Source organism: Opisthocomus hoazin, chromosome 3, assembly GCF_030867145.1.
Source record: "Opisthocomus hoazin isolate bOpiHoa1 chromosome 3, bOpiHoa1.hap1, whole genome shotgun sequence".
NCBI classification, from domain to species: domain Eukaryota; kingdom Metazoa; phylum Chordata; class Aves; order Opisthocomiformes; family Opisthocomidae; genus Opisthocomus; species Opisthocomus hoazin.
Window position 1 is genome coordinate 30,067,548 of NC_134416.1, and position 14,814 is coordinate 30,082,361.

General features: G+C 40.1%; 1 protein-coding gene across 5 annotated transcripts in view; it reads right to left on the reverse strand.

The window, feature by feature from the left end:
* Window positions 1-1,946: 1,946 nt before the first annotated feature.
* Window positions 1,947-14,814, reverse strand: part of NECAB1 (N-terminal EF-hand calcium binding protein 1) — a 70,605-nt gene continuing 57,737 nt past the window's right edge. For 3 of the 5 annotated variants that reach the window (XM_075415882.1, XM_075415886.1, XM_075415885.1), the window contains 5 exons: window positions 10,993-11,046; window positions 9,177-9,289; window positions 7,044-7,121; window positions 5,930-6,021; window positions 1,948-2,948 (listed from right to left, as the gene is read on the reverse strand). In XM_075415882.1, the coding sequence (XP_075271997.1) occupies window positions 2,920-2,948; window positions 5,930-6,021; window positions 7,044-7,121; window positions 9,177-9,289; window positions 10,993-11,046 (366 nt within the window). In that variant the 3' untranslated portion in view covers window positions 1,948-2,919. Of the gene's footprint in view, window positions 2,949-5,929; window positions 6,022-7,043; window positions 7,122-9,176; window positions 9,290-10,992; window positions 11,047-14,814 lie in introns of all 5 variants that reach the window. The other 2 variants (XM_075415884.1, XM_075415883.1) reach the window with 2 other exon arrangements.

Genomic DNA, 14,814 nt, shown 5'->3' on the forward strand with positions numbered 1-14,814 from the left:
TGAAGGAGCTACATATGATGTAGATCTTTATGATTTTTGAAGGTACTTGGGTGCCTACAGATGAAAGTAGGACCCTGTGAAACTTAAGGAAATGCCTGTTGCTTCCTGTAATTCCCTGAATGCTTTAAAAGTCAAACCTTTAATTTGTAATGCCTGAGATGGTAATACAAGTACAATGAAAATAAATAATTTTACATTTTACTGTGACAGAGTTTTGTCTTTGAATTGTCTGTGTTATGTGGCCATATAGTTTGTCTGACCATAAATTCTAAACCAATACTTGACTGGGGCTTTTTGGTTGCTCACACCTCCCGTCCTTAGCAGCAATAATGGAACAACAAATACTGTCTGTGTCAAATCTCAGAAGTCTTAGGGTATGTACTCCTGTGGCTTAGTATTTTTTTTCCTCCCCCCCTCCCCCCTTCTTTTCTTTCTTCAGCTGAAATCTCCATCTTGACACAAGAGATTCCTTAATATTTTGTGGATACTTACCTTCTTTCATGGTACGAAGTCTCTTGGTACTAACAGTTTCACTAAAACGAGAAATCTTCACTCATCATGGATCAGAACAAGAGAGCTGTCTACATGTGGCATTCCTTAAAGTTCTTTGTAAATAATTACCCAGTGCTTCTGACTTCGAAAAGTGGTAGTAATGGGCCAAATTGAGGAGCAAGACAGATCTTAATGGCGTGTCTCATATGGGTAAATGGGTATACCAATACATAGTTAATTCTTTAACATTTTTTCTTAGATTAGTATACTATTTAATAGTGAAGTGGAAAGCTGCTGTTTGAGTATTTCCTGAAAGCATTCTTCAGTTGACAAGCATTATTAATTGTTATTTTGTATGAATATAATTACCTTCAAAACCTGTATTCAGACCTACAGTAACATCATTTGGGCACTGCAGCCAATTTCTTAGCCTCTGTCACAGATGACAATTGAAGCTAAATGCCAATGTGTTGAATGGTAATTGCAACAGTACGGAAAACTTTGAAGTTGCATTTGGTAGACATTAGATTTCTTTCCCTGAACTATGCAAATAAGTGTGTTTGAGTTTAGTTTCTTTTTTAGCAGCAGTTAGCCAATTAAAGTAAGCTTGAAAGTGTATTCTGTTTATATGTTGTTTACGAGTAATGTTACAAAGAACTGAAATCTTGTTTGTTTTTTAATCACTGGGAGTATTTTAGAGTGAGTCCTGTTGATCTTTTCCTCAGTATGTGTTGAAGGCAATTTCTGTGTGTAGCTCTCAAAACTCCTAAGTGAAACTTCTCAAACTTGTTCTCATGTATGATTCATCAAAGTGTTTGTTTACTAGTAAATATACAAAGAGAATAATGGTTAGACAGACACATGACCTGTTAGAACTTCCCCCCCCTCCTCCAGCACCTAATTGCTATAAAGTTTTGGAGCAGGTTACTTTAAGAATAATTTTATTACAGATTTTCCAATGAAAAGGAAAAATACCCTAAACCTCAGTGCAGTGAGCCAGATCTTCAGGAATATAAGTAGTTTCACTTTTACTTTGTTAAAGACAAGAAACCTTGAAACTTTCACTGATCTATCATTTGTGAGTGTAGTATGACTGTTTGGGTGCCTTTTTAAGAAGCAGTTGGATCTTGTCAGTATGGGAAAGCTGTGGACTTCAGTACTGAAATCATTCACTTTTGCGGAGTTCCACAAATTAGATGCTGTTTAGGCAATGAATTTTGCCTCAGAACTCCATTGATACAATAGGAGCTAAGATGCCTTGGTTGCGTGCAGGTACCTAAATGTGACACCCTTCTTAAGTCTTGAGCGTCAGATTTCTGGTCGTGGTTTCTAGGATATGGAACCTTACTGCAATGAAGATTGCTCATTTGTAGTCTAAATTCCTCGCTTTTAATTACATATGGTAATGTGCTGGTTGAGTTGAAATAAAAACAGAGAAATCCTACAGTGAAGAAGATACTTTATTGAATATGACTTTCAGGTTACTTTTTGGGTGCTGCTTGTAACTTTGGACTGCTAGATGAGTGGAGAGAGTGGTTGTTTGGTGTGTAGAGCTTGTCAGCCTGTTGTGGAGGTGTGAGGTTACAGTAATCGCTCGCCTTTCATTCTTAGGCTGGAGGACACACTGCTCAGATGCAGGGGACAACAGCAAGACTTCTTAGGGAGGAAGGTATTTCTACTTCCACGTTTGTTGCTATTTATGCTCTAACAGCGGTTTCTCTTGGGAGTTTCTAGCGAGCTGCCAGTGATCTAATGAAAATATGTGCTGAGTGTTCAGGACATGGGGTTCAAAGCAAATTGTTTATGAAATGTTAAGTCTGTGGATTCAAAGCAGCTTTGTAGATAGGCAGACGGGTTTCCTCTTGTGAGGATAGGGGCTGGGGGCTGTGAGGAGAAAATGATACTGCGTTGTCTTATTGTGGGCAGCAGATTTCCTGTGAGTGGAATTCTGTAAACACAAAAAGGTGTCCCTGTGTTTATTCGCCTAATTAATGACTTACAGTTTCTCTAAAGCATAAGATATTTATGAAAATGTGTGTTCATATTCATACCTGTTTCTTCTGTAAAAGGAGAAAACAGCAGCATTAAGTAACAGTTGTTTATTAACGTAAGACTAAAACTTGTCACAAATATTTAGTCATGCCACTGAAGATACATTTTTCTGTGACAGTTTGGACTGAATATACACAATAAACAGTTTAGCATAGTTATTTCAGCTTTTAGAATGCATCATTTCACTGAACTAGTCACAGGAAGAGAAGGTAACAAATGTGCATTCTTCCGTATTTTAAAATGGAAAAGATCACATCTATAATAACAAACAGCATCACATCATAAATTCAGAACCCAGCGCACCTGTACAGTGCTATATGAATGTTATTGTAATGAAAAACAATGCAACGTTAACATTACTTAGAACCACAGCTTCTAGTTGTTATTGAGGACCCACCACGATGCTGAAAGAGAGGAGAAATTATTTGTTAGCATAAGCAGTATTTCTTTTTCTACCTCCTGTAAAAATCCTAAATAGCTGTAACATATGTAAAGAAATGTTCGTTTATATATGCAGCTAATACTGCTTTATTTGAAAGCTGCATGCTTTCAAGGACGAAACCTCTCCAGGCAGGGGAACAATACTTAAAATACTAGAAGAGCTGAGTGTAACAGGTGGGGGTTGGCTTTAGCACAATAATTTGTATCTCTTGAGAACATCCAAAGAAGCATTAACATGTCATAGGTGTGGCTGCATAGCATTAAGCGCCCAGATCCCACAGAGGAAACCCCATAAATCCTCACTCCTGCTGCGTGTCAGGGTTTTGGCTGAGCACTGTGTCCCCTGGGTGGTTGTGCTGCCTTTAATGACTTTCTCTCCTGCTGACATTATTCAAAACTGGTGCTGTTCTTTTTCACTACTCTAGGAATTAAAGAGTGTTTTGCCCCAATAGTAAGAGAATTGATGGACTTGTAAAATGTCATTCCCATAAAATAAGATCTGTAATCACCAGATTATAGACAGGGCTGGAGTGGAACACATTTGTACTTCTTCACCACGGTCCCTACCCTTTGCTGATTTGAAATTGAACCTTATGCAGAGAGGAACCACAAGATTTATGGAGAGAGGCAGGAAGGAAGGAATGAAATTGTGACTGTATCTGGGACGCCAAGTCCCCGTAGCGGAGGGGTGTTCTAGGCTCAGGTTTTGCACTGCACAGTTTGGGGATTAAATTCATTAACGCAACTTGTTTCAGTGAGTGTACATAAATCCTTCCATTTATGGTATTTTGATGAAAAATGTTATTCTTCTCAACAAGAGTGTTGAGAAGATACTTCTAAAGATGCTAAGATACTGTTTTAGAAGAATCCTACCTGAATTTAGGCTTTGGAAGCGTAGTGGTCTGTGACACATCAGTGGATGAATGAATTTTGGCAAAAAAAACGCCAATTTAACAGTTTATTTCATGGATTATAGTGTCGTAAGTGTTCAGTGGTTTTCCCTTAGCGTTTCTTCACCAGAAGGTTCTCTAGTTTCTCAAGCCTAGGTCTTTTATAAAGATTGGGCATTCACTGAAGATGAACCGAGGGGTTCATGCCACCCTGGTAGATCAGCCTGAAGCAACTTGTGCAGTTAACAGGTGTGCAAGTGATTGTAATAGGCTGTGGTTCCTGTTAGCTGATGGTGAATGAATTTGCTTTAAGATAATATTGGATCTAACAGTCCTGAAATCCCACGTCTTCCTGAATTGTTCTTAGGCAGGTAAGTGTATCCTTATTAATTTTAATTAATTAGCTGAGTGAAGACTCTTGGGTTGTGATCTTTGAATCGGGTTCAGATTACAATTTAGAATTATTTCAGTTCTTAGTTCGCCAGATATGTAAAAAAACTGTAGATGTGTCTGAGCAAGGGTAAATTTGTTTTTAAAATAGAGCCTATCTGTGTGCTAATTGCATACAGGTTGGTGTTTTCCCTGATTTTACAGTGGTATCACTTTACGGTGTCTAAAATCCTTTCATAAAGTATACTTGGTAGCATTGCAGCCATCGTTTTCTACTTCATGAACATTTTCTGTCTTTCAAGTACAAATCATATTTATATAGATAAAATACAGGAAGTACTTTCCACGAAACAAAATTCAAATGTCTGCACAGATTTCTAAATAATAGATAATCTATAAAATTGTAAAAATAACTGTGAATGCATGACTTCCCATTGCCCCTCTGCCCCCAGCAAGGAGTGCACGGTGAGAAATGCTGTTTCTATGGCAACTGTCTGCCGGGGTGGAGTGCTGCAGGCTGAGATCCTTCTTAGCAGGCAGAGTGGATGCTTTGACGAGTATTTTGAATCCAGTTTCAGACACTTCTGTATTTGGGCATTTATAAATGATGTTTACATTGTATTCTATGTTAATTGTACTTTAGCTGTGAGTAAACCACCCCTGGAACGTCATACCCAATCTAGCTCTTAGACACGAAGAAGTTTGGGAAAAGGCTGTGGTGTTTTCTACAGCCAAGTTTGTCCTAAATCCAGCAATCTCCCAGTAAGATACAAGATTTGAAGGGATTCGTGGTTCATTTAAGTGTAATCTCTTGATACTGCAGGAATCCCTGGCACATAACTGCGTGTTAGGATCAGGCTCATGAGGTCTGAAAATGTCTTGGCTGGTTTCTTTTAACAGACCCTAGCTACAGGACTACATAATTTGTTTTTTCTACTAGGTGGGGTTTTATTATTTTAAATTTAGTCTGTACTCAGACATAGGGGAAATCAGGGTTTCATTGTAATAGATTTGTGTTGCCTAAGATAGAAATTTTGCAGTCCTCCCTCCGTAAATGTGAGACTGTCCATTGCTTTGCTTTGTCCTGCATTGTCTCTTTTAATTATCATTTCTAGGAGAAACATGATGTTTCATGCTCATTGGTTTGTATTAGAAATAGTAATTTGGAATCATTAACACCTTGCTTTTTCAAAGTAGTTTGGTTTTTTTTTTCCCTGTTTTAACATAGCAGGAAGCATGTACAATAAATTGATTAGTAAATATAAATTATTAGCCATTAAGACTCTCAATGTAGGCAATGTAAACATGTATGTAAATATGATGAAGTCGAAGTCTTCATCAGCAAGCAATTTTTTGCCTAAAAATCTTAAATGAGGTGTATTTTACTAATCACAAATAGTATTGTTTATTCTAGATACTTTCTTAAATAGTATATGCTAGCATAACTTCGCACTATATAAAATAAATCATTGTGGCTCTTGCTGATGCATTTTACATTTCTGTGCTTAAAACAGAAACATTTGGAGTCCCTTTCTCCTTCATACTTTACCAATGAAAATCTGACTCAGGGTGATATTATGCGGTGGTCCTGCATATGGAACACACTAATATAGCAGAACTCTTCACATGGAATAAACAAAATATTGTGAAAAATTGGTATTTACCAGGGACTAGCATTGTTGTGATGAGCTCTGGAGTTTCCAAGAAGTCCACGTTACTTCTTTGGAATGTCTTGCTGTAATTCATTTGAAGGTGACTAAATAATGGTAAAAAACCAAGAATATATCAGGTTTTTTAAAGACGCAAAAAATTTTTATCAGCATCAGAAATTTTACGATTAATGCTAAAACAGAGAATTTGTGCTTCAATATCTAGAAAATGATGGTAGCGGGAGAGGAGACCAGGTAGGCTGTGAAGTTTTGCATGTTATATTAAACACACTTTTTCTTCTCTATGTTTAACTGTTCTTGATGCTCATCTCTTTGTTGTGACCTAGTACAGCAGTTCTTGTTCCAAGCGTGTTGACGTGGTATCAGGGTTCTTGAGTCTTTCTGAAAGTAAACTTTGAACTGGGGCTTTGTTCAAAAGGAGAGAAATGAAGCTTCAACAGACTTCTCAGTCTTCCTTCATGGTTTCTGTCTACAGATTTAGGATTGTGAGTTTTGTTTGGGGTTATTTTAATATAAAAAAGTAATTAAGGAAAATCTTTTTGTCTCAATTTCTTAGCCATCTGCCTGCTGCGGGCTAGAATTTGGCAAGTAGGACTTTTAATGACTAGAACTTCTATTTGGGGCCAAAAACAGACATTCTGGGAATCTATTGGATGGGTTTGGTGATGCGGATTTGTGAAGCGCTGGGACAGCTCCCCAGGACTGCTTGCATGCTGGAGTGTGTTGCTGGATGGCGCACCGCCTGTCTCATTCGTGTCTTTCATTGTCATCATTGCACTGTGGTAATATTGCAGTTCCTGTATCCTTTTGTCTCTGATCAACCACCATACCTCTGATGCCATACCGTTCACTGTTCGCTTTCAGGCATTTTCTGTTCTGTTCAAACCAGCTGTGTCTTTCTGACATTTTTATTTACATGTTTCAGTATATTTTAGTCTTTAGCAATTGAAGTATTGTTCTGAAGTATTAGCTGTGATATATTTAGCAAGAGATCAGTTAGCTGTATTTAAAGTAATTTGTATTTAATCCTTCTACACAACTGCTCTCTAACCTTCAAAACTTTCTGTAATACAAAAAAATCTCCAAAATCAAAAAGACCGAAACTTACGTATTCCAGACATTGCTGTTCTCCCAGAACTCATAGATGGTGAAGCGAGAGTCACTTGGAAGCTTCTGTATGGAAACACTAAGAATTGTAGGATAGAACTAATTTAATCAAACATGACCAAGTTATTGGATATACACAGCTTATTCCAAATGCTTAGGAGTATGAACCAAATGCAGTGATTTTTGAAAAAACAGATAACCCCCCCCCCCCAAATAATATATTTAACAAATACATGATTTTGGGAAATATACTGCAAATTATCTGAACTTTTTTTTTTTTAAACTCATGGAGTATTTTCATGGCTTGATTTTTACTACTGTTTTATCTTAGTACACTTATGATAGACTCTTATTTGAGAAATTAATTTTTCATATTGTTCCAGTAGTGTCATTTATCTAAACAAATGCTAATCAGGAATACAGAAAATTAATTGCACAGGCAGTGGAAGCAGGGATCAGTATTCTGGCAAGAGTACAGAGATGCTGCTCGGTTGTGTAGGGATGGAGTCAGGAAGGCCAAGGCGAGGCTGGAGCTGAACTTGGCAGGGGATGCTAAGAACATCAAGAAGGGCTGCTACAGGTATGTCAGCCAGAAAAGGAAGGTTAAAGAAAGTGTTCCCCCTTGTAGAGCAAGGTTAGCAAACTGGTTACAATGGATGAGGAGAAGGCTGAGGTACTCCGCAGCTTTTTTGCCTTAGTCTTCACTGGCAACCTGTCTTCCCACACCTCTCGAGTGTATGGACCTCAAGGGAGGGACTGGGGGGAGAAATGTCACTCCCACTGTAAGAGAAGGTCAGGTTTGTGACCACCCAAGCAACTTGAACATACATAAGTCTATGGGTCCTGGTGAGATGCATCCCCGAGTCCTGAGGGAATTGACTGATGTCATTACCAAGACAGTCTCCATGATATTTGAAAGTACATTGTAAAATAGCAAAATGATCAAGAACGGTTGGAAAAAAAAGTCAAGGTCATAAACAGCCACAGTGAAGAACAACCGGTAGGTGGCAATACAGACTTACAGACGCCTGCAAACTTGGGAAAGAGACTGGCATCACTTGTTAAGTTGCATTCTGAAGTCCTGTGAGCCCTCTCCCCTGACAAGTTTGCAGTCACTACCGTCTTCTGCTGGATGTTCATTTTTGGAAGGGGGCTAGTAGGTTTCTTTTTGCTTTTTCCAGCTCTTGGCCCACAAGAGAATTTTATTTTCCTCATCAGTCCACCTTTACAAGTGAACCACTGAAAAAAAGGTCACTCTTTTCTTTTTGCAGCTTAACTTAATTCTTCTGGTCTGTGCGAACGCTGCTGATACGATCACCGTCAGTGTGATGATCTTGTAGCAACAAGGCTTATAAATTAGGGATGGGAGAGGCAGCCTTTGAAGCCTTTGGATATATAAGAAGATCCTCTATTGTGTACACGTTATACAAATACTTACTTCATAATGATCTGTAGTGTGTAAGGAAGTAGCTTTCTCAAGCTTTTTCTCAAGCTTTGCTTCAGTACAGTGGTGAGTCACTAAAATTTAATCTTAACCCAGTCCTAATGTTGTATTTAATTCTAAAAGGAGCAAAGCAGAAATACACTGTTTCACTGAAAATTTTGCTTTCTATTTTTTCCCATTATTTATTGTCAATGGAGATTTGAAAATGATATCCTAAAGGGAAGATTTTGAAAGCTTCCAAACACAGAAACAAGTGGGTAAGTTGCTTGCTTGCCAGGTGAGCACAAATGAAGGATGGCAAATGAGTTTTCCAGTAAAGATTGTCAGCCTAGGAGCTTCCAGAAGCCATGAATTCGACTCGCAGAGCTGAGAAGCCTTTAAAAATTGTATGTAATTTTTGGGATGGCCTCTGTTGTCTGTTGAGGGGAGGGGGCAGGAGCAGGAATGCAGGATTTTTCACGGCAAGATTAATTACATTTTGTGATACTATTGAAAGTCCGCACATATACTTTGACATCTCTTTCTGATTTTAGTTGTCTTTGAAAAGCTCTGTCTTACACACATGCATAACTAGCCAGGAAGGATGTTACAGATTCTCTCTTCGTAAATAATCCAGCTCCACTTAGAAGTTATTCAAGAAATCAAACTGCATTTCTTCCTGCAGCCCGAGGAAAACAGCATTGTACTTACTGCAAGCAGCCACCCTGAGCACAAGCAGATTCCACGTACTGCTTCAGAGCAAGCCGGAACTCCTCGATTTCTTCTTCTATCACAGACATTTGACGCTGAACAATCATTATGTGCTGATACAAAAACATTACAATGTTAATGCTATATTGTTCTCTGAATTCCTTGTACTTTAAACTCAGAAAACAATCATAAAACAATAAAACCCCACAATCGTCGAAGAAAACCCACAAAAGTTCCTTCGAAGTTTGCAGTCCTCGCTTTAGTACTCAGGAGTGGTGAAGTAGAAACACTTGAGTGTAGCTTTTATATCTAGGCGGGCTGACGCGTGGAATGGAAACACCCAAAATTAGCGTCCACCTTAGAGAAAATGGGAGTTATCCAAAGCCTGGATGAGAGACTCTTGTCAGAAGAGTGCAAAGCAAATGTTGATCTTTGGAATATGCTGCAATAAAGTCAACGTGTTTCCTTGGATTAATCTGTATGCAAGCAGGTGTGAGGTTTGAGAAAAGAGCATCTTCTCACAATCTGCACTGGATGCAGTGTTCCTTTCATTGAGGTGCTCTTGTAGGCTTTTACCTTTCAGAGCTCTGACTCACACCTGAATGAGATGCCTAAGGTAGCCCGAGTTAAATGATGAATAGAGAGGGGTTTTTTTGCCTCCACCTTTCTACAAAAAATGAACAATCTTTATAAAGAGGACTATGGTAACACTTGGCAGTACAGACGACCTATTTATCCTGAATTATTATGGTTATCATTTAGCTAATGTAAGTAATTTACATATTGATTCATCCATTGAAGCTTGTCAACTTTACTAATGAAATATATAAAGAAACATCACGTGCTTCTTTATCAATACAGCTTCCTCACTTGTAAAGGTTTTTGACTTGTTTCTGCCTTGATTAATGATACTGTTATCTCATGGATTATTCCTCCATCGTAAGCAGCTTGTCTAGCAATATTGTGTAATCTCATTTAAAAAAGAAAAAATCTAATACAACTCCTGTGATGAAATAAGGGATTTGAGAGATCATCTATTTTGTTTGTTTTTCCCTGTGTATTTGATTTGCATTTGGTTAGGTTCAAAGCCCAGAAATTAGGAATGGTAGTGTATTTGAAAATTTGAGCTTGCAACATGAATTGAATTGAAAGTAAGTTTATTTCTGGTTATGAGTTTGGTTTTGTAAGTTGTAATATGATGAGGGGCCTGGAGCATCTCTCCTACGAGGGAAGACTGAGGGAGCTGGGCTTCTTTATCTTGAAGAAGAGAAGGCTGCGAGGGGACCTTATAAATGCCTATAAATATCTTAAGGGTGGGTGTCAGGAGGATGGGGCCAGACTCTTTTCAGTGGTGCCCAGCAACAGGACAAGGGGCAGTGGGCACAAACTGAACCATAGGAAGTTCCAGCTGAACATGAGGAAGAACTTCACTCTGAGGGTGACAGAGCCCTGGAACAGGCTGCCCAGGGAGGTTGTGGATTCTCCTTCTCTGGAGATACTCAAAACCCACCTGGACAAGGCCCTGTGCAGCCTGCTGTAGGTGACCCTGCTTCGGCAGGGGGGTTGGACTAGATGACCCACAGAGGTCCCTTCCAACCCCGAGCATTCTGTGATTCTGTGATTTTCTATGTTTTGTTGTGTCGCATCTTGCACAATGTATTCTGCTGACTAAAATGGATCCTTATCACTGGGGAAAGTGAGGCTGGTGCTTTTTTTATTTATTATTTTTTAACAAAAAACATCAGGTGAGGTTGTTGTCTTACTACCTGGCATTGAAAAGCAAAAGTCGAAAGTCATTATCTTGAAAAGCACTTACAGATTTTGCATTTTCTTCTAAAACTTCCTCTTCAAATGGCTCAAGCTTTAGGTCCTTTCAGGCAGTTGAAAAGAAAATAGAAATATAAGAGGCAATGCTACAACTGTATTATGCTCTTACCTTTTTAACATTCAAAGAATATTCCAAGAGCTAGATTCTGTTATGTCTCCAGAAGTTGTGATTAAATCCCTTCTCTATTAGCTGTAAGTCAAACACAAGCATTGTTTGCAGAATCTTGCACATTTCAGTGGTTAAATCCAACCCAGGCTGTTCTGTAAAGTTTTATTTAGAATGTGGATCGGTGATTTTTCATTTGTAACAAATCCACTTGCTCACAAGCATATGTTGGACTTAATACCGAAAAAACCAGCTACCTTCTCAAATTGTCATGTGGACTATGGAGATGAGCAAGGATGGTAATTTGAAATGAACTATCAGCTAGTATAATACCATCGTAAAACTTTACACAGAAGGAACTTCTCTTGGTGTGTGGGGATAGTTCAAAGGACTGTTTTCTAGCATTGAAAAAGATGTGCACGGTTCTCCAAGTCAGGTTTCTGAAGGGCTGTGCTTGCTGCTGAGGACAGGCTGGGCAGCAGCCCTGTGAGGCAGCAGGATGCTTGCTTAGCATGCGGAGTGGGTGCATGCTTCATGAATCAGGGATTCATGCAAACACCATCTAGGAATGCACACAAAATTATCACTTACATGCTAGGCACATGCAGTACCCTCCAACCCAGTGACGTATGGATATGCTGAAAAATATCCATATGCTTGTATAAAAGCAGATCAATTTGAAATAAGTGGCTGGAGAAAAATGCACTCTTTGTTAGTGGTGCTTCGCTTCTCATTGCAAACAATTTTTGTGTAGCAAAGACAAAAAAAATTCTTCTTCTTGCAGCTGGGTGAGGATGGATTAACCTGAGGTAGCAGGCGTTTTGCCAGTCCAAATACTGTGCTGGCTGAAAAGCCAACGAGAGGTGTGCAGGTGGAACCCCAATGCACAGGGGACCTCCACCAGCAGCAAGCAGCAGAGCAAGGCAGGAGTGATGTAGTGGTCACACGGTCCCTGCTGTGTAGCTGTACCTCTCCTGCAGATTGTGCACAGAAAGGCACGAAATCCATGTGTGGAAAAAACCCACCCAGCTTTAGTAGCTCATTTTTCAGTGTGGACACTTCAGATAAAAACCCTGAGGGAAAATGCATATTCCTGGGGTTCTTCTATACTTCCAGTGCAATTTTTTTCTAGGGAAATGTATGGAAAAAGAGAGGAAGGGAATGACTCGAGTTGTGCTGCAAACTTTCTCTTAAGGTATCAAGCAAAAAATTCTGTTTTTTCCAGTAACTTTAGAACTTGAGAAGAAAAAAGGACTCACGGGACTGATTCGTGGTTAAATTCACCTTTGACAGCAGACAGCAGAAGAGTTAGACAACACTATATCGGTCCTTCACCCAGTAGTTTTCCAGTAGATAACCACTGATGGAGAGCTTGCTGACCCCCTCAAGAAATTAGAAATAATCTACAGCAGTTCTTCTGCAATGATATGTGGTTAGACAGGCGTGACCACACAGATGGGGTAGGTCTGCACAGACAGCTTGCTGTGACCCGGGAGCATGCGAGCACTGGCGCATAGTCCTCATCCGTGCCGAAAGAGTGCTCGGGCATCAGCTGGCTGAATGTTGAGCGTGGGTGAAGTCGCCCAATGTGGAGATGAGAGCTCCTGCCAGACAGTTATCACACAGCCTGGAAATGAAAACTGGCCAAGACTGCAGCTCAGAACTGGGGCTTGAGAACGCCTCCTCGGTCCTACTGCATCTCAGATGAGAAGTGGTGGCTTCTGAAATAATTGCCTCTTGGTGTGATTGTGTGGCCCTTCTAATCTGCTTGAGGGCAAAGCCAAAAAGAAGAGCTTTAGTAGCTGCTGAAAGACAGCTGAAATGTAACACTTGATTGGATGTGGGTTAACCTGGAACATCACCTCAGCTAAAAATGATTAAGTTACAGCTGAGAGACGGCATATGTAATGGCCTTATCCCAGGTGGGAAGTGGTGACCAACTCCTTGGTCACCACTTGATGTTTCTAAGTTGCTCCAGTCTGAACTCAGTGGTCATTAAAGCAATCAGCTTTACTTTTTCTTGACTTTGCCTTTTCTTGACTTTGCTTTGGAACAGAGTAGATGGGCTGACAGTCTCCTACTGCTAAGAGGCACCAACATCTTTTCTGCAATACGTGCCTGTCGCAGTCATGACCCAGCCACTGTTTTGCCAGATGCTGTTCCAACATGGGTCACAGGAAGCTCCTCCTGCTGTAATGAAGTGTAAGGCGTAACAAAATGAAAACAAGAGCAATGGCGTTCACGCAAAAGAATTCTCACAGTCTTTTTAATAGGCCTTAGGATACTTTATAGAACCAGAGGCTTTATGATTTCTAAGTTGTGTGCCTAGTAAATTGGGTTTTTTAGTTCACAGAGGCCAGAAAGAAGTGCCAAGAGAAGAATAATTATAAGAGGTGGTCCTGGAGAGGCTGCAGAAATGGTGAGCTTCTTACCTCTCACAGTTAGACCTGGCCATGAGATACAAAATCAAGCAGATGCAGAGTCAGGCAAAGGTGGATATAGTCTGTCTAATGGCAAAAGTAGGTTTCTCTAATTGCTATGCTTTATTAATCAAGTTTTGTATAGATAAGGAGATAAGGTCTGTGCCCTGCCACTGTTTTCCTTTGGCGCTGAGCTCCTTTTCAAACTGAAGTTCCCTGTCATGTATCTGTAGCAGATTTCATCCTTTTATAATATCCTTGTAAGTTTATTTACTACAAAATGGTTAGCTGCTTTCTGGAACGTTTGCATTGCATTATTGCTGTATGCCAAGTTTCTTTTTCAGTAACATTCTATTAAATTTTAACTTTCCTTAAACTCCTTTTGGCATCAGTCCGTGTTGGGAGGTCACTGTGGCAGGGCAGAGAGCTGCTGCTTCCAAAGCAGAGCTGGGAGTAAAGCTGGACCAAAAGCGAAAGTTGGATTTCATGATGGACTTTGACATTCGAAATCCAATTTATAGCTATTCAGAAAAAATCACCTTGCTACTAAAATGTCATTAACGTGGAAACTGCTGTGTAATTGCTTTTCTCATGCAGAAACGACCTCTGGGAGGAAGCTGTTGTGTGCAGGCGGGTGAGTATGTCCTGGCCAGAGGCTTAATGGACTGAGCAGATCATGAGGAGCTGCTAAGCATAGCAAGGAACAGAGTAAGAAGCTGACAGAAGTTACAGGCAGTGCCACAAGGAATGGACGAATTTCACAGCTGGTTAAGGTGAAGCGATGCGAGAGGCTGTCAGACCTCAGGAATAACCAAAGGGAGCACTGGGCCCCTTTCCGCTAGTAGAGCCTTGTAAGGGCAGCAGTGCCGGGGGTGACCGTACTGGTAACGCAGCTAATCAGAAGTAAGGCTGAGGTAACAGAAATACAAAATTTTGGTCCTAAACTGGGACCAAAGGGGAAAAGTAGTTAGGGGTGGTTTGTTCATTTGTGAGGGAGCAATGGCAGAAAAAGGTCAGCATCCTTGTCTTGCTGAGCCCTGTGCTGGATCACCACCATTTATTCTTGTCTTCTTGTTAAATCCCTTACCTAAATATTTTCTGGGTGCATGATTTGCTACTGAACTCAAGTTGGACTCGCGGGTGAGTAGGAGAAGACACTTGTCTGCCAGGACCCAAGGTCTGAGCCGATGCCTAGGCAAGGGGCATGGGTCCAGCCACAAATGGACTTGAAGCCCATGATAACGTTGGCAGGACAACATCCATCCTGATCAGCTGGGAAGAAGGA